Source organism: Camellia sinensis, chromosome 1, assembly GCF_055761805.1.
Source record: "Camellia sinensis isolate YWXY chromosome 1, ASM5576180v1, whole genome shotgun sequence".
NCBI lineage: Eukaryota > Viridiplantae > Streptophyta > Magnoliopsida > Ericales > Theaceae > Camellia > Camellia sinensis.
In genome coordinates this window covers 199,762,503-199,782,422 of record NC_138961.1, presented here as the reverse complement: position 1 = coordinate 199,782,422, position 19,920 = coordinate 199,762,503, and the positions used below count along the sequence as shown (strand labels likewise).

Sequence of the window (19,920 nt, the reverse complement as noted above, 5' to 3'; positions counted from 1 at the left end):
AATAAAAGAAGTTGAGGGTATTGTGATATTTTTAGGGCAAATTACAAACATCCCCCTCGAGATTTGGTGAAAATACAGATTCTCTCTTTGAGCTTTGAAAAATTACATCCCACCTCCTGAGGTTTATATTTCCATAACAAATTGTCCCCTGAGATTTTTATTTTCATACAGATTCCTCCCTAATTTGTTATGCAAATTTGACCTTCAGAGGACAATTTGTAATTTTTTAAACCTCAAGAAGAATCTGTACTTTTACCAAACCTTGAGGGGAGTGTAATTTGCCCATATTTTTAACATAAGACAAAATTATATTAATAATTTTTTTATTATGTATGAACTGAATGAAATTAATGTATGAAAATAGAATTATCCTTCGTTCCACGCAAGGCAAGTCAGGTGAATTTTTATTTATATTAGGAAGTGAAGTTCAAAACGTTGACGTTTTAAAATACACGGCGTCATACTTGGTTCTCCAATCTGACATCGAAGAAGTCCATAATCTATCTATTTATCTATAGAAAAATGTTGGGGAACTTACTGATAAGTCCCATGTAACAAGTTCAAAATCCAACTAATCCCAAAACAAAATACTTGCACCAATTAGTCCAACACATTTTTAATTGTTACCAAAAAATCCTTTTTTTTTTTAAAATTTATAGACACTGTTCACATCTTACTACTGTCGGACTTCCGTTTAACGGTCGCCGGAGACTCACCGGAATGTCTAGAATATTGCCGGGAAAAAAAAATTAAAAAACATGTTATGAAACTGTAAAATTTTACAGTTCTAAAGAATGTTATAAAACTGCAAAATTTTACAGTTTTAAACCATGATTCATTCCAGCACCAAAAAAAAATTTTGAAACTGCAAAATTTTACAGTTTTCACCGCCTGTAACTAAAACTCGAAAACTGCTTGTTCAGAATTCGAAAATTTTCTCCATTAGAACAGAAAAACAGAAGTGTATAGCAGAGAGAGAAAAAAAAAAAAGAGATCGAAGGGGAAAGACGGATGTCTAACCAAATCTGTGTAGATCTACTCAGATCTGATGTAGATCTGAGTAGATCTATATCAGATCTAAGTAGATCCATTCATCTTCTTCGTCGGAAAATATATCATCTTCTTCGTCGGAGTTGATTTCAATGCTTGGTGGTTATCAATGAACCCCGATCAATGGAGAAAGATATGATCACCGGTGGTCCTCTTCCATGACAAACACGGTGACAGAAAAATGTAGAAAAAAAAACGAGAGAGGAAGGGAAGCAAAAAGCAGAGAGAGAGGGGAAAAGACTTTTGGGTGTAGTGAAAAAATTATGGGATTAAATGGAGATCACATGTTTCCCATGGGACCTATGGGTAATTTCCCCAAAAATGTTCCAGACTCCCTTTCCTTCCATCCTCTTTGACCCCCTCTCAATATAATTGGTCAAATTTTTTTTTTTCCCTTCTCCTCCAATCACCAACCGTCATATGTGTGTGAGGTGGTGATTGGAGAGGGTCTCTATCAAAGTCCTTATCTATATCTACCGTCTATACTATTATAAATACCTTTTATATACTGTCATGTGTCTTGAAAGTTTTCTTTCTTATGCTATTATGTGTTTACTTTTTTATTTAAAATAAAAAAAAAATTAGATAGATAAGAAAAAAGAATTTGAACCTTAAACTTATATCAAATGAATAAAATTTTTATCACTTAACTAGCACATCATAAATATTTTATTTTATTTTTATTTTTATTTTATTTTTATTTATTTAAATTGAACACACGGCATGTGTGACAACCGCTAGTAATAAATAAAAGTGATCGAAAGAAACCAGCAATACCATTTCCATTTCCAGGAGCCCTTGCTTGGCTTCGCTTTGTCTCTTCTCATCAATGGGTTCATCAGAATCAACACTCTCAAGCTCACAGGTAAGCTCGTCACTTTTACTTCATATCTTTTTTTCTGGATATCTTCAAGAGACTTACTATATAGTAGTAATTGATTTTTTTTTAATCGAATTTTCATTTCGTGTATGTGAAGAGGGCGGACGATGAGATCAGCACCGTCTCTTCGCAATCAGAAGTCGTAGATCCCCTCCTAGAGAAGCTCAGATCCCTTAAAATCGTGAGTCTTTTTCTTCTTTATATCTATCTAGGGTTTTGTGTTGCTTATCGTCTCAATTCTCTCTCAAATTTTGTTAATTTACTTTTGTGCATATATGTATAAGACTCTATCAGAAGACTGTGATATTGTATTGTTTTCCTTTCAATTACCATGTCTATATCTGAGTGGCGAAGTTTTGTCAGGGTTTATTTGTTTGAGAAGGTTCTTGCGGCTTGTAGAAGAAAGAAGTAGCTGTTTCTTGCCCGGTTTAGTGTTAGTTCGAGATGGGTGGAGTTTAATTGCTGGCCAAATAGGGAGCAGATTTTTGGAGATTGAGGATTCTAGATTGAAGGTCATGGTGAGATTCATAAGGTCGATTGAAAGGAACCTGTTGGAAGTGGTTCAAGATGTGGGTTTTGAAGATGGGTTTATAGTATGTAGTGGCACAAATACTGTGGATGTTGATGTGTAGGTGAGTTCAACGTCCTGCAATGAGTTGAAATTGTTCCTCTACCGTGTTTTGTTGTTTTGTTAGATTGACCGCAAGTGGAATTTGACCGCAAGGATCAAAGTGTTCAATCTCTCCGGTGTGTTTCATTTGTTTATGTTCTATTCATAGTTGGAGGCTCAAATGGTGTTCCATGAAGTGTGTTATTTGGTCAATCAAGACGAGTTGTCACCTAGGGTGTGTTGCGTCAAACCAAAAGCAGGGCCAAAAGATTTGTAGACGTAGCTCATTGGATTATCTTTATATATCTAGAACTACAGTGCCTTCAACCAGTTTGGATATATGTGTGAGGGTTTTGTTGGTGTCGACAAGGATACAGTGCAATGAAGGCATTTCGGGTAGACTAGGGCTTACGGTGAAGGGGGACAACAGTGGTATTCCAAATGGGGTTTCAAATAAGGGTTGTTCGACACTAAGGTGGAGGTTCGAGGCAGTGATGTGGATTGGGGGAAGAAGGAAGAGGCATGTGACAATTAGAGGCCTCAGTTGTGTGGAGAAAAAAGTAAGGAGGTGCAAAGGAGTAGGCTACATAGTGGAATGAGGGAGGCTGGAGGTGTTTCAATTTTAAATTGGGGGACAACTAGATTTGATGAGGCAAGTGTGGTGAAGAAAGGGACGTGTGCAAATAGGTTAGAATCAGGCTGAAGCTTGGTAGATTTATTTGGGCCCAAAAGTTGAAATGGGTTGGTGGAGAAGGGCCAAGGCTTTTGAACTAAGAAGTACGGACATTTCTAAAAAGGTAACATATTGTCGGACACTTCCCAATACTTAGACATACATGAAACATATTATAAGTTTGATTAAAATAATTTGGAATCCAATGATAAACCAAAAACAATTTATATTTATATTTATTTTTCTCCTTTAGACTTTAAAAGTTATTATATTTGACTTAAATATTCGTAATAATTTTTTATCTTTATATATAATATATAATAGAATTACATATTTCGCATGTGTTTCCTATGTGTAGTGCCTTACATTTTTGAAATTTTTTTAGTCAGCATCTCAATGTCGTGTTCGTGTCCGTGTCCGTGTCCGTGTCGTGCTTCTTTTCTTTTGGATTAGGTGGACAGGATTGATTTGTCCCAAAAAAGGGGGCTAAGTCTGGGTCTTTAAATCGGCTTTTGTTATAGGAGGTGATAAGAGCGGTAGGTTGGGCTTGTGTAAAAGGAATGCTAACGAGCCTAGAGGATTAAGGGGGCCACACCGGCTTCTTTTTTTAACGTAATTTGGGAAAATCTATATTATTACCTTTATTAATGCAAAAAGGAGGAATCTATAATTTTTCAAACTGGATAGAGAATTTGTATTTGTTAGAGACCTCAAGTAGGTATTTGTAAATTACCCCAGTAGACAAGGTAAAATGGTATTTAAAAATATTTAACCGGTGACCATAACAATTTTATCACCACATCTAATAGAATTTGTATGGAGTAGGGAATCTATTGCGTGTCAATGAACCTGAAAGGAGGGTAGTGTCATTTTAAAAACTCTCTCTACAGTTTTCATAATCTCAAGAGAGGCCAGTGTTTTTTTTTTTTGGGTGGATAAGGTCAGTGTAATTTACCTTAAAAAATTGAACTTTTTCCTCAAGTGACTAAAATTTCAAAACCTAACTTAGATAACAATCACAATAGGCTAATAACAGTAGAAATTTTGAAACATAATTTACATAACAATCACAGTACCCACAAAAATTTTTATTCTAATTTTTGCACTATTAAAAGTAATAATGTAGTCAGCAAGATGTTTAGCGAAGAAGAGAGAGACTGAGACAATGTGACTCCAACAAAGCCTCCTCTTTTTCATTTGGGGGCTTAACATAGAAGTGGGCTTTGACAAGAAAAGAGAGGGGAAGAAAATCAAGCCACCAAAGAGGAATTAAAAAAAATTACAATGAGCTTTCACGAAGAAGAGAGAGAGAGAGAGAGAGAGAGAGAGAGAGAGAGAGAGAGAGAGAGAGAGAGAGAGAGAGTCTATGAACAACAAAGCGTTCTCAAGAAATTAGGGAACAACGACCCTCCTCTGTCTCTTCTTTCTTCTTTTTCTCTTCTCTCTCTAGGCTAGGGCTTATCTTAACTAAGTGAAGTGTTTTTCTATTGTTTTATCTTTTCCATATTTTACATTTTGACCTGACAAATTTTTCAGAAATTATGTGTCCCCAATGTGTCTACACCAATGTACGTCATGCTAGTAGAAGTGTATCCGCTTCATAGCCCACGATTTATAAACTTATTAGAAGATGATAGTTTTATTTTTTTTATATAAATTGGCGTTTTATGTATAAATATGATGGGGAGTTGTTAGATCATTTGTGCTTGATGTGGCATCTTTGGAAAGAGCAAAACAAGAGAACCTTTAAAGGGGAAGAGGTGCCTTTACATTGGCTAAAGAGTTGCTTTTTGGCTATTTTGTATAGTTGGGTTTTTGGGTAAGTCTCTCCCAATCTGGATCATTTTGTTGATTTTGTAGATTCTCTTCATCTACAGCGATCTGCAGGCCTTTTTCATCGTTTGTATAGGCCTCTTTTGGTTTTGTTTAGGTTATCATTATCTTTATCATAGTTCAACCTTTTGGAATCATCTTCTCTTTGATGCTGGTTTCATAATATATGATTTACATCTATGTATTTATTTCTTAATGCAGGCAACTCCAATACTGACAGCACCACTGGAAGAGGAGACTAGCTTGACAGACATTCTAGTGAGAAAACCTTCATCCTCTTCTGCTTCAGGTGATCTTTTTTTTCTTTTTTCTTTTTTTTTTTAAATTTTGAAGAACTGTTATTTGGGAATTTGGAAGCTCATGAGTCGCATACATATTATACAGAAGTGTCCCAAAATGACTTGAAAAACAACACATCACAAAAAAATTAAGTTATTTCATGAGGGAGAGATGGGGTTTGTCTGCTCTTCGGAGAATGGGCTAGGGTGGAACTGAGCAAGAATTTGTGTTATAATTATAACTCATAGGAAAGTGCTTCAATGTACTAATTCTGTTTTACTTGTCATTCTAAAGATGTCAACTGCTGAAAGTGAATCATGCGCCAGAACTTTAAAACCCACTTCCCATTCATATCTGTCTCCATGTGTGTTTTGATGTAATTCTTTCGCATCGAATTAAGCCACATGCGTCTTACCACTTGTGCATGCCCCTGTCAGTTCCTTCTGAGTTTCATTCTTATGATGAACATACTCGTGTGTGTGAAGTAATATTCATTCATGTTATTCATGTGTAAAAAGCATGGAAGCATTAGTCTGCTGGAACAGTTTCACATTGCAGATGCATATTTGATATATATGCGTGCACAAATGAAACATTTGACCTGTTCTTTTTGGATATAGTAATGGTTGCAACTTAATTTGGTGTAGTTTGTGTTTTTGAGTACACATGTATTGTTACTTTATTCACACCATTTTTTGTATGTAATGCATCATTTTAAAAAAGTATGACATTCCTATGCATGAAATTGATACAGTAAATCCGATGGTGCTGCTGGAGCTCTTCTCAATGTACCGTGATTGGCAGGAGGCAAAAATCCAGACGATTAGTAAGAAACAGGTTCACTTTGAGAATGATAAAAGTCATATTTTACAATGGTGCTGTTATTGCAGTAAGTATATTTATGTCTTCTGTCTAGACAAGGCATGGATAAGATTAGAACTGCAGCCAGCTCACCTGAACCCTGTCTAGTATTTAGTGGCTGAATCCATGGATGAATGAAGCTGCAATGAATAATTATGTATTCTTATTGTCTGCACTAGTTAATTATTTGCAACTGAAACTTTGTATTGGGGCTGTTGTTAAGGGAACATCAATTTGATTTGTTTTGCTACATATTATGATAATCGATTATAACTGATGCAGGAAGAGGTAGAAAACAAGATAGAAGTTGCAGATGCTTTGACAGGTAAACTTCTTCAGCGTTTTAATTATTCAGTCTCAACAATGAAGACTACTTCGCATCATCTATCAGAAGGTGAGTGATGTTCTTGCCTAGACTTTTCAATAAATAAACTTATATATATATATATATATATATAAAAATAAAAATAAAAATAAAAATAAAAATAAAAATAAAAATAAAGAAAGGGAAAAAAAAACAAAAGCCCATTGCAGGTTGCAAAAAAACAATTTCTAAGAAACTGCTCACCAACCCAAATCTCATATTACGGAATGCCAAGAACGCTTAGCCCTGAAAATTTTGGTGGAAGCCCAAGTTGCCTACCTTGGTTCTTCTTGAATGTGCTCATGTACCTGATGAAACGATGACTTGCTTGATTTGAACTATTATTTTGAGAATCTGTTGATGTGATGTTGTAGATTGTGGGCTTTGTATAATTAGACTTCACATTAAAGTTGTTATTTAACTGTGTATAAAAATTGCATGCAGTTCATGCATTGCAGGTTGATCTTGGGGAGCTGAAGGGAAGGTTGACTGAGGTGATTAGCAACTGTGATTCATTATGCAAGAGAATCAATGCAGAGGGACCCGAATCACTGAGATCATCTGTCAAGCCATTTTCAGTGACCTCAGCAGACCTGGAAACCAGCTGTCGCTCCCATGGAAAGAGCGTTAAATAGAAGCCTGTCTACCATGGAATCCAAGTTAGACTGACTTGCTCATTTACTTTTTGTTGTAAATTTTCCAAGCATTTGTCAATCATGGTTGTAGAAATTGAGGTTATACCCCCGGGGCCGGACTAGTGCAGTTTGATCATGCTTCTCTGATTAGCACCTGGTTTTGTCATGGTCAGAAAAGAAGAATAGAGCACTTGTACACCAATCTCCCTTTTGTATCCTACCCGTTGTTCATAATTCAATAAAACCTGTGTTTGTGCCATCGTTTCACAGCTTTTATGTTCTTTTATCCGTTGTAATGTTTCATGTACTTCATGTAGTTGTTTCATTCAATCTTCAATGTTATCCAACTATAGAGTGTTTTTCACTCATCTTTTAGAAGGATGGCTTTTAAACTGGTCTCTCTTTTTTTAAGAAACTTTTTCAATTTTTGTCAAATTATGTATTTATTAATGCTTCCTGTGAGAAAACAATAAAGATGTGATGTGACACAATTAAAATAAGTTAAATCATATATTAATTATTTTTATATTGTTCTATGCACGATTTAAGTGTAATTCCCTGGTAAACTGTGGACACAATACACTACAACATTATCACATACTCAAATTTAATCACCAATGTAGAGCATTGGAGTCGATCAGAATAGAAAGTAGACAGAATCAGATCATCCACAACATCTCCAAAAGAGTTGTCATTATTCTAAATGCGAGGAGAACAAATGGTAGAGAAAGATACAAAATATAACAATGAAACGTTTCTCAACTTCATATTGAATGAGGGGGGGGGGGGGGTTTGAAGACAATCAAACAACCCATTAACATCAAAAGTTTAAATTTAACAACAGTAGCCACATTGTAATCAAACTATATTATCCCCGGAACATAGTTATAAAAACTCAAAACACTAAAAAGAGAATTGAACCATAATTCGGAGAATTGAAAAGAAAGAGAAAATGGTTGAATCAATCAAGGCTCAAGGCTGTTGCTGAGCATCCATAAACCCAGCATCAACAAGCACTTTCTCTCTCTTAGCCAATTCAATATCCTCATCAACCATCATCTTGACCAGCATCTGAAACCCAACCTTAGGCTTCCAACCCAGAACCTCCTTGGCCTTGCTGGCGTCGCCCTTCAAATTATCAACCTCAGTGGGCCTAAAATACCTCTTATCAATGACAACATGGTCTCTCCAATTCAAGCCAACAGACCCAAACGCCACCTCCAAAAACTCCTGAACAGTATGGGACTCCTCCGTGGCCACCACATAATCATCGGGCTTGTCCTGCTGAAGCATCATCCACATGGCCTCCACATAGTCCCCAGCAAAACCCCAATCCCTGGAAGCCATCAAATTCCCCAAAAACAGCTTGCTCTGAAGGCCGATCTTGATTCTCCCCACAGCCCTGGTGATCTTCCTGGTGACAAAATTCTCTCCCCTCCTGGGCGATTCATGGTTGAACAAAATCCCATTACAAGCAAAGATGCCATAAGCTTCACGGTAATTGACAGTGTACCAATGAGCAGCGCATTTGGAAGCAGCGTAGGGAGATCTAGGGTGGAAAGGAGTGGATTCGGATTGAGGAGGGGGAGTAGATCCGAACATTTCGGAGGATCCGGCTTGGTAGTACTTGATGTGGGATCGGCCAGTGGCGGAGATATGGGAGCGAACGGCTTCGAGGAGGCGGAGGGCGCCGGTGGCGACGACGTCGGCGGTGTAATCGGGGATCTCAAAGGAGACGGCGACGTGGGACTGGGCGGCGAGGTTGTAGACCTCGTCGGGGAGGATGGTGTCGAGCCAGCGGCGGAGAGAGGAGGCGTCGGAGAGGTCGGCGTAGTGGAGCTTCATGAGGGCCTTGTGGGAGTTGTGGGGGTCGATGTAGATGTGGTTGATTCGCTGGGTGTTGAAGTTCGACGACCTTCGGATCAGGCCGTGGACCTCGTACCCTTTGTTCAGCAGGAATTCGGTCAGGTACGACCCGTCTTGCCCCGTGATGCCCGTGATCAGGGCTATCTTGCGCCCGCCGTTGCTGCTTGATCCGGATCTCGGACTGTTGCTCTCCGACGCCATTGCCATTGTTGATTTTATTTGCTACTTCTCTGTCGGACTGTAATTGAATTGAAATGAGAGAAAGAGACGGCTGTTTTGAGCGATATATATATATATATATATAAAAGAGAGGGATTCAATGGAGAGTTAAGAGAAGAAGGGAACAGTTTCTATTTCCTGGGAAATTCTAATATACACCTATTCATTTTTAATTATGTCCATTTTTTTTTTATCATATATATTTGGATAAATTATAAATACATCATCTGAAATTTAATTGATTAAAATATGAATCGTTTTTTATAGTTCTGAAAATTAAATTTTATCCTCTAAGATTTTTAATTTCATAATAAATCACATTTCTTAATAATAATAATTTTTAATAATGTTAAAAATATATTTCGATTAATAATTTAAATAATTTTATTATTGTATAAAAGAATAATTATGAATTTTATTTTTTTAGTTAATTCTGTTAAATAAAAAATTTTAACAGGTGTATTTTTAATTTTTTAATTCACAATAGACAGTATATACTTTAAGCAAACTTTAAATGGCGTGTTTGTAATTTATCCTATATATTTTTAGTTATATTATTTTTTTAAGTATAATTAATCTTTTTATATAGTTATGACCTATGAATTTTTAATTTATATCTCCTAGTTTGTTATAATTTTTTTTAATTATAACTAAAAAATTTAAAATTATTATTATTATATTATTATTATTTTTTTAGTTATAATGTGCAGCTGTCCATACTGTTTTTCCTATTGGATAAGCTGGTAGGCGTTTTTCTTGGAAAATTTTCCCACCCAATCACAACCTGCCAGCACAGCGGTTACTAAGACTAATGCATTGTGGGCTATTTTGGAAAGTGGGTTAAAAATCACATCCCTTTCTTACAAAAAAATTAAAAAAATTAAAAAGTAATTTTTAATCACCTCCCCAAAAAAGTCTTGTATGTTTTTTCTCTAGATGGGGTCATAATATGGGGAAGGGAAGGGTTATAGTTTAGTTTGAAGATTTAGGCTTCATTTGGAAAGCTAAAAGCCATGTTTTTTTTTTTTAGTTATTTTAGTCATAAAAAATAAAATAAATTTTTTATTTTAATAAGACAAAACATCACATCTAACCCATAATCATTACATTTTTTCTCTCACAAAAAAATTGAAAAAACTAAAAGTTCTTCCCAAACTAGACTTGTTAGTCCCAGGCTAAAATAGTCAAAAAAATCAAAAAGCTAATTCACTTTTCAAAAGAACCCAGTATTTGCATCAAACTCTTTAAATTTTTAGTTAAATTAAAGCTGAAAATTTTATTTTGTTATTTTAGTTAGTCACTCATTATATCAAACTCTTTATTGTAACTCAGTCTTATTAAAATATTATTTTGTTATTGTATTTTTTATTCTTTTTTTTTATTTATTAAATTGATGAGGTGCCACCCAAACAATTCTTAAAAAATACAAAAAAAAATAAAATATGTCATTGATTGGCCGGTTGACCTGCCAGTCGACTGGTTAGACTAATTTTTGGCATTTTTTCTTCTTTTGCTATAGGCACTCACGGGACATCTGGTGGGATATCCGAGAGACCATCCAGGTAGACGATAGATTTAAAGATTTTGGCCGAGTTTTGCTCCAAAAAATATAATAAAAAATCTTGTAACGAATGAACAGTGCCTCAACGAAGTTGTTGAGGTACTGTAACAAATTTAATAAAATGTTAATTTAGAAAAAAATTGTTGAGACTGATGGAGGAACAATTTTGTGATTTACTAACTATATTTTAGCCTTTCGTTATTTTGGCTATGGTGATGCTGATGCTGATGCTCTTGTAGCGAGGTTTATTTTGGATATATTGGGCTCCCTCAAATAAAATATATTAAGGTCTTGTTTGGAGACATGCTTTTTTAGTAATTTTTTAATTTTTTGACTAAAATATGATGTAAAAAAAATTAATATGTTTGAAATGATTTTTTAATTTTTTACGAAAAGATGTGCAAAATATAGAGAGAATTTTTTTTTTAAACTTTTGATATAAATTATTGACTTTTTAATTTTTTTTTAATGAATTTTTAAATTTTAGACTAGAAAATAATATTGTCCAACGAAGCCTAAGCTAGATTTGAACTCAAGTGTTGATACTCAATCGGTTAGCTCTTAAGAGGTAAGCCCATTGGCTCACTTGCAAAGGAAATAAGAAAATTAATATAAAAAAAGTAGAAAATAAAAATTTTAAAAATATGTTTGAATCTCAACTAGTTAAACTTCATGTTAAGGAAAATGCTATGAATCCTAAATAATTTACTAAGCCTCTGTTTGGCAAGTTGGTTCTTGGGCTTTTTTGGCTATTTTAGCCACAAAAGACAAAATAGGCTATTTTAGCCATAACAAACAAAACATCACATCCAACCCATAATCATTACATTCTTCTCTCACAAAAAAACTCAAAAAAGCCAAAAAGCCCTTCCCAAACCAAGCTTTTAAGCCCAGTCTAAAATAGCCAAAAAAGCCAAAAAACCAAAAAGTCAACTCACTTCCCAAACGGAGGCTAAATGTTTTATCAAATCTCTCATATAGATATGGGATCTGCACAAATCCATATGTGTGTAGATCCTAAACTCATATGAGAGAATTGATAAAATATTTAATAAATTATAAGATCTCTATCATTACTGCAATGTTAATTCATTACTTGGGGGTCTAGTTCATTTAAGCCAAACCTATTAGATAGGATTTTAGCCTAAAATTCTTGGCCTTGAATGGCTTTGTCTAGTTAAAAAAAAATGGCTAGGCTTCGTTTGACAAGTTAACATTTTAGTAAAAAAGTCAAAAAGTTACTCAAAAAGTCAAAAAGTCTATAACTTATACCAAAAAATCAAAGATTTCATTTTCTCTCTACTTTTTGCACATCTTTCGTAAAAAGTCAAAAAGTCACTCCAAACATACTAGTTTTTTTAACCCCAGATTTTAGCCAAAAAACCAAAAAAATACTAAAATAGCATGTTTCCAAACGAGACCTAGTCAATGAATAGTCTTAAAAACCAATTTCACGAATTTATACAAGACTATCCGCCTAATGCTGAACAATTATAATATAGTTAATTTACATACTATGTTTTATTTTTTACTTTTATAATTAAGATTAAAATAAATAAATAAATTTTTATTGGAGAAATTATATAAACATGGAGGAAACAAAAAAAATAATAATAATAAAAACAAATTAATGGGATGTTTTTCAAAATTGCAAAAATCAATGAAAGCTTGGAAAATAATTACAAAGAGGTGGATTTAGGAACTCATAGGTAAAAATTGCCCCTTCTCTCCTCTTCCCTAATTATCTTTTTGTTTACTTTCAACCACTGTCATACCTTCTCCCACCATCTCCCACTTCCACTCTCCATCTTTCCTTTCCATCCCCAAGGCCTCTCTCATTCTCTCTGACTACATTTTCACTTAGCCATAGCTGCCACTACCACTAACCTTTTTTTCTCAATCTTTTCTTAGTTTTTTTTTTTTTTTTTGGGTTGAAATCAGTCTTTTTGAGTAGGAATTTGTACGAAGCGATTTTTTATTGTGATTGTTTTTTAGTGGACTTTGAATTTATGAAGGAAAAAAAGGGAGCTTAAAAAGTGAATCAATCATAAACAAAATTATTTTCACTATATTTCTTTATTTATTCTTTATTTTTAACAAATCTCTTCATAAATTGATTTGTATCCTTGAGAAATGAACATGAATTATTCTAGGGTCATGTTAATGGTGGATAAAATATAAAAATATCCCGAAATAGTAATATACTTTTCATATATTTTTACATTAAAATTTTATTTTTATATAGACTAATATTTACTCCTTAGTCATTAACATTTCCTTTTGATAATTAGTGAAAAGATCTCATGTACTAAACAAATACTTATTAATTTATCGATATTAAGATAAATAAAAAACTCATCAAATGGATCCACCGATTAGGTGGTGGATGTTGATTGGTGTATATATATATCAATAGTAGTGGCAAATCATGTTTATCTCATGTAAATATTGAATACTACTACTACTACACATTTACAATACAATGTCAGTGATGCATAGATATTCAAAGCTCATGCTTGTGTTTTGTTGTCTGTATGGCTGCTACTAATGGGCTTCAGCTGTGTACACGTATCAACACCATATGGATCATGATCACATGGATGGCCAGCCCAATGGACTCACTTTTGTTTAAAAAATATTGCCAAGATAAAAATGTAAGTTGGTTTGGAAATTGATTTTTAAGTAATGCTATATAAATAATAAATTTATACATAATTTTTATTTATAATAATGTCATTTATTGACAATGTCATTATTTATTTACAATAATGGCATTGTCACATCATTCTTGTTAAATTTTTTATATGAATTTTATGTATGAATATAATTTTTCTAGAATTTTTTGTGACTTTTAGCTTCTTATAAAAAAAATTGTGTAGAAAATAGAGAGAATAGATTGATTTTTGTATTAAAATTTTCAATTTTAACTATTTTAGCCAATTGTCAAATATAGAGCAGTAAAAAAAAAAAAATGCTTGCTAATGGTTATGTTAATTAGAAGGGAAAAAAAAATGATAGAAAGTGAAGTGAAATAAAGAAAACGAAAATGAAAAAGAAAATGAAAATGTATTTTATTTTGGTAAATATTTGATTAGGATAAAAATTTTACAAGAAAAAAGAAAGAGAGAGAAATTTGAAACTTTAATCAGAAAAAAAATATTGTCATTGTTAGATGTCTAAGTATCACTCTTTTTATGACAACTAATTATATTTAACATCTTATAAATTAAGTGAGAATATTTGTATCCATAAAACTATAAATTTACTTAAGGGAGTCATTTTATTATTTTTTGTATTTATTATTTTTTTAGCAAAGGTTAGTCCAGATGCTTTGAATCCACAATATTTCTCTCATTATTAAGTTGTAGCTATTTATTAATACAGTAATATTACAAATTTAAAATTTTGTTCTGAATTTTATTCAAAAACATCAATTTATGGCTCATATTTATTAATATGTAGACCTCACACTATATCAATTTCTACATAAAATCGAACACTTAAAAAAATTATAGGATGCTATGTCTGTTATCAATAAGAATAATGCTATATGCACCAATTAGTTTACTAACTAATATACCAATTGATGATGTGGCATAATTTAAGATGTTTTGGTATTTGTAATTTGTATAATGAGTAGGGTTAATAATAATGTCATAACTAGTATTAATACACTAATTGATACATGTAACACTACCATATCAATAATGTTAAGGAATGTATTAATTATACATAATAATATTCACGTTAAGTGACAAAATCCATGTATGAGTTTAGAAAATTATGTATGGAGCGACTCGTTAAGTATGTGTTGATAGTTATAATTGATATGAATTAAATAGGATAAACTCTTCTTCATACTTGCATTTCTCTATATTTGTCTATATTATTCTTGTGGGTTCAAATTCGGACTCATATCGATGATCTGAACTATCTACTTTGTAGGTTCCATAATAAAAGTCATCTATGTAAAAAATCAATTTCATTTGATATCTATAAACACAAAAACAAATCATATTTTGTTTTATAAAACACTACAACAAATTACACTTTTGGCGACTACATTTTTAGCCGCCAAAAGTCATATTTTAGCCACCAAAATGTTTTGCCGACTAAACGTTTGGTTGCCAACTTTGCCGCTAGATTATTGTTGGGAAAGGTATTGGTGACTAAAAATTATTTAGTCGCTAAAAGTCTTCAATTGACGACTAATTTTTTAGTCGCCAAAAGTTTTCAATTGGCGACTAAGAATTATTTAGTCACTAAAAGTATTCAATTGACGACTAATTTTTTAGTCACCAAAAGTTCATAATAAATTTAACATTATATTTTTAGTGACCAAAATTTTTTGTTGCCAAAAACTTAACCATTTAGGACGACCAAAATTTTAGTCGCTAATTTTCTTTTTTATTCATCTTATTTCTTTTAGCTACTAAATGATTTAGTAGCCTAAAATCTAGTGTCTGTTTAGCTAATAAAGTTTTAGTCGCCAATTAATTTTCTTTCTTTTGTTTTCTGTTTTTTGGTTACTAAATTATTAATCGCCTAAAGTCTTTTGTTTATGGTTACTACATATTTAGTCGCCAAAAGATTTGTTTCCATTTAATTCTTTTTGTAGCTACTAACTATTTATTCGCTAAAAATATTTATTCCATTTTTGGCTACCAATTGTTTAGTAGCCAAAAACATAATTTTTTTTTTTAAAATTAATTTGTCCACAACCTATATGTATTCCATGCAACATGTAACATGTATACAAACAAAACAATACATATATATATTATCACCCATTCCACAATCTGCATCTATTTCACTTACAACCATCCATACAAAAGAATAACTTTTAATGTCAACATTGCAAACAAAGTATATTCCAACTTAAAATAATAATTTCATACAAACCTATTTAAACATATGAGCTACCAGTGATATCCATACACCAGCTATATATAAAATCAAAAAGACTTCAAAAATTCACTAAAATAAATCAAAAGGCATTCTGCATGAAGGGATATACCAAAGGCGTTCTGTTGGTGTTAAGCAGAACCCAATCAGACGTAATAGATTCCCGTGAACAGCTACAATTACATCTCAACTTCACGCTGGAATGTTGCGCCTCGACCAGAACTCTCATAGTCATTTAATCGTTTCACAACCACTTCAGTATTGTTTGAGAGCACTCCTTTATAAATCTTTCCAAGGACATTTTTCTCATTAAAGTTGTCTATAGCTAGCTGTAATTCTCACCAAGCAAATCTTCTCTATTGGCCAAATGCAATTCTTTTGTCAACTTCACCTGAGCATACAAATAAACAGAACCATCAGTAAATTACTAGAAAACCCAAGTCACAACAAAATCAATATCTCAATTATATATCTACCAAAGATTTAGAATTAATGAGAAAGCTAGAGGTTAATACACATTGACAAGATAATATATCAAACACTGAAGAACTAACAAAAATGTAATGCGCCAAGAAAAGGAAATTATGAACTATAAACTATGCTAATAAATCTCAAAATTCAATTGATAACATTTCTTTGGTATTGTTTCATTAAATCCAATTTTTATATACTAATAAGTATTTTTTGCTTTTCTCAAAAGAATCCAATCTGCCTATAGATATCAAAGATACATCACAAATTGATTAGGGAAAAATATTAAATAAACCTATAACAAACAGCAAACTATTTTACATCACTTGTACCTGATTTGTACAAAATAAATTTATGATTTTTCAAGCTTTTAAGCAGCCCATGCAAAGAAGGGGCCAGAAAGCGCAATGAAGTGGCAATCTTTACAATTAATGTGAGGTACAACACAATGAGTGCCAATCAATTATAATGCAGAACTCAAAGATTTAACAATTAATGTAGAAACATGGGACAGAGCTTCATTGACAGATTGATCAACAGTGGTTGAATCACATAAACTTCATTGACATAAACAACTACTTTAATGTAGAAGCCTGGTACTTCACAGATTGAACAATTAATGTGATCAACTAATGAATGAAAATAAAATTCCAAATATCACATAATAATACAACATAATATGAGGTACATAATTTACACAATAGAATTAATTTTGATTTTTTTTGTTGGGCAAAATTCATTTTACTCCCTTGACAAGTATAATTTGCTCCAAGTTCAACTTGGATCGATATCACTCGGCCAATAGCAAAAGATGAAACCAGCCTAATTCATGCCTAACATAATATAGATATAAACATATCATTGTTAAGGAAATTTCCAAGGAAAAATACACTTACATAAGAAGCATTGGAGATTAACTCCCTAAAGAAGGTATCTTTCTTGCTGTAAAGTGAGTTGATAATGATGTCCATAAGCCAAGACACCTCAGCCTGAAATTCAAACTTCTCTGCATTACTGTGGAGTGAGCTCTTCGACATCAACTCAATTTCCATGAACTACATAATTACAAAACATGTTAGAAGATCCAAATCAAGCAAATAAGAAGAGTATATAAAAGAAAATCAAACCATTCCTGCAAGTTGGGTAATTGTCCTATTTAGAAGATGAACCTATAGAATGCAAGTATGGAAAATGATTTTTACAAAGTTAAACAAAGACATGTATCTAATCATATCTTTTCCGTGTTTTTCCTTCGGAAAAAATGAAATTCACAAAAAAAAAAAATGACTCAAGTCTAGCATTAAACAAGTCATGTGTTTTGGGAAAACGATCCTAAACTCAAAATTTTCATGTATTGACAAAAGTTTGGTGTCCACATAAATGCAAAATCTAGAATGCAAAATCAATTGAGTTCCAAAGACACTAACAATAGTTAATCACAAAACATCTGAATGTACGATTTGTCAAACATTCTTTAGACAAATAAAGTAAATTAAGAAAGGATAAAAAGCTTTCTTGAAATGAATAGAAAGCGTTAAAGGAACACATATAAATATGCACTAAGAACAAATCAAATTTCAAATACGAGATGTTACCAAAAAATGCAATGAAGCATCCTTACCAAATTTATTTTTCTTTTGTTTTTTGTTTCATTCCATCTTTGTTAAGGGGAAGCTATCCGTGAGAGCCACACGGTGGTTCGGGGGCTGTTTTGAATTTTCGCCCCCGGAACGCCCTTTTCCGACTAAGTTTAAGGCATTTTCGGCTCAAACTCCAAGCCTACGGGTCCTAATTACATTCCATCTATTGTCACAAATCGTAATTGTCATGGGGAAGCTGTCCGTAAGAGCCACATGGTGGTTCGGGGACTGTTTTGAATTTTTGGCCCCGGAACACCCTTTTCCGACTAAGTTTAAGGCGTATTCGGCTCTAACTCTCAACCTACAGATCCAAATTACATTCTGTCAGTTGTCACAGGTCCTATTTGTCAAGGGGAAGCTGTCCGTGAGAGCCACACGGTAGCTTGGGGGCTGTTTTGAATTTTTACCCCCGGAACGCCCTTTTCCGACTAAGTTTAAGGCGTATTCGGCTCTAACTCTCAACCTACGGGTCCAAATTGCATTCCGTCAGTTGTCACAAGTCCTATTTGTCAAGGAAAAGTTGTTCGTGAGGGCCACATGGTGGTTTGGGGGCTTTTTTGAATTTTTTCCCCCAGAAGCCCTTTTTCGACTAAGTTTAAGGTGTTTTCGGCTCAAACTCCAAGCTTACGGGTCCTAATTACATTCCGTTTGTTGTCACAGGTCGTAATTGTCATGGGGAAGCTATCCATAAGAGCCACACGGTAGTTCAAGGGCTGTTTTGAATTTTCGCCCCCGAAACGCCCTTTTCCAATTAAGTTTAAGGTGTATTCGGCTCTAACTCTCAACCTATGGGTCCGAATTACATTCCGTCAGTTGTCACAAGTCCTATTTGTCAAGGGGAAGCTGTCTGTGAGAGCCACAAAGTGGTTCGAGGGCTGTTTTGAATTTTCGCCCCCGGAACTCCCTTTTTCAACTAAGTTTAAGGTGTATTCGACTCTAACTCCCAACCTACGGACCCGAATTACATTCTGTCAGTTGTCACAAGTCCTATTTGTCAAGGGGAAGTTGTCCGTGAGAGCCACACGGTGACTGTTTTGAATTTTCGCCCCTGGAACGCCCTTTTTCAACTAAGTTTTGAATTGTTAAGAATGTACTATGAAGTTTGGTTGTGGAGGTGATGGACTACGAATATGGGGATAGCATCACATAAGTTAATAGTTATTTGCCATCACCAAACCCATAAAGAGCATAAAGAGATAATAAATATTATTAATCATACTTTTGGCATCACACCAACAATTACCACAAAAGCCATTCAAAAGCATCTTTAAAGCATATTACCCATGTTTGCTAAATTGCATGTCATGCCTCAAACATAATTGTAGGTCACTTTTGTCTAGGGATTGAGTTCTTCGTCAGATGGTTTTGGCAGAGTATCCACAGCAGTAGTACATTTCTAGATATATGAAAATAGATCAAAAGAAGTGAGAAAACTTTAAATCAACTGATAAGTAATATATGTGGGCAACAAAGATGCATGCAACTGTGCCCACCTCAACCTTAACAGGCTTCTCATTCTTCTTTTTAGTAGGCTTTTCATCATCTGCTGCAGTCCTTTTCCCAAGTAATGCATATAAGTTTGCATCTATGAGTTGCTATTCCAAAAGACAACAAAGAAGTGTAACTAAAAAGATTATTGAAATACCTCAATAAGCCTCTGAAATTATATCATCTATTAAAAACTAAGAAAAGCATTTCATATCAAATATATATACTACCATGCATAAATGTTACCTTGACAATCTTCAGGTCAGCCCAAGGCTGCCTCTTCCGTACATGACCAAATAATTCACCAACTAAGAATGCCAACTGGTTTGACAAATCATGAAACTAAAATCTACTAAAGTCCTGGGATTATAAATCCATGATTTTTGAGGTCTCATGTTACAAATAAAGTGAAATATACAACCCAAGAACTATTTTGCTACTTGTAGGCCCATTTAGAAAGTATAACTAAGTCAAGTAGCCTTATAGTTCTCCAAAATCCAGTCAAGTAATTCAAACCATCAACGAATGTAATAGCAAGCTTCTCTAAATTGAAGAAGAAGAAATTCCAAATCAAGCACAGAGCAC

General features: G+C 33.5%; 1 protein-coding gene, 1 long non-coding RNA gene and 1 pseudogene across 5 annotated transcripts; 1 reads left to right on the top strand and 2 right to left on the bottom strand.

The window, feature by feature from the left end:
- Positions 1 to 1,395: 1,395 nt before the first annotated feature.
- Positions 1,396 to 7,583, top strand: LOC114305437 (uncharacterized). Of its 3 annotated transcripts, XM_082892482.1 has the most exons (7): positions 1,824 to 1,915; positions 2,028 to 2,111; positions 2,294 to 3,337; positions 5,248 to 5,335; positions 6,080 to 6,162; positions 6,469 to 6,580; positions 6,995 to 7,583. In XM_082892482.1, exons 3-7 carry the CDS (start codon positions 3,278 to 3,280, stop codon positions 7,183 to 7,185), a joined length of 534 nt encoding a protein of 177 aa, XP_082748608.1. In that variant the 5' UTR covers positions 1,824 to 1,915; positions 2,028 to 2,111; positions 2,294 to 3,277; the 3' UTR covers positions 7,186 to 7,583. The 3 variants fall into 3 exon arrangements, with proteins under 3 accessions (XP_082748601.1, XP_082748617.1, XP_082748608.1); XM_082892475.1 differs by lacking the exon at positions 2,294 to 3,337 and having other exon boundaries at positions 1,396 to 1,915; XM_082892491.1 differs by lacking the exon at positions 2,294 to 3,337 and having other exon boundaries at positions 1,760 to 1,915; positions 6,469 to 6,511.
- Positions 7,584 to 7,926: 343 nt separating this feature from the next.
- LOC114305435 (GDP-mannose 4,6 dehydratase 1 pseudogene) lies at positions 7,927 to 9,258 on the bottom strand (annotated as a pseudogene). Its single transcript, XR_014342690.1, has one exon. The product of XR_014342690.1 is annotated as a GDP-mannose 4,6 dehydratase 1 pseudogene (transcript).
- Positions 9,259 to 15,607: 6,349 nt separating this feature from the next.
- On the bottom strand, positions 15,608 to 19,442 carry LOC145790502 (uncharacterized). Its single transcript, XR_014329266.1, has 2 exons — positions 17,104 to 19,442; positions 15,608 to 16,127 (listed from the first exon to the last, which is right to left on the bottom strand). It is a non-coding gene; the product is annotated as an uncharacterized LOC145790502 (long non-coding RNA).
- Positions 19,443 to 19,920: the final 478 nt, after the last annotated feature.

Excerpts from the sequence above, each read along its gene's own strand:
- LOC114305437 (XM_082892475.1), top strand. The coding sequence starts at position 1,880 with ATGGGTTCATCAGAATCAACACTCTCAAGCTCACAG. Across the intron at positions 5,336-6,079 it reads TTCATCCTCTTCTGCTTCAG|TAAATCCGATGGTGCTGCTG; the intron begins GTGATCTTTTTT and ends AAATTGATACAG. Across the intron at positions 6,163-6,468 it reads AGACGATTAGTAAGAAACAG|GAAGAGGTAGAAAACAAGAT; the intron begins GTTCACTTTGAG and ends TAACTGATGCAG.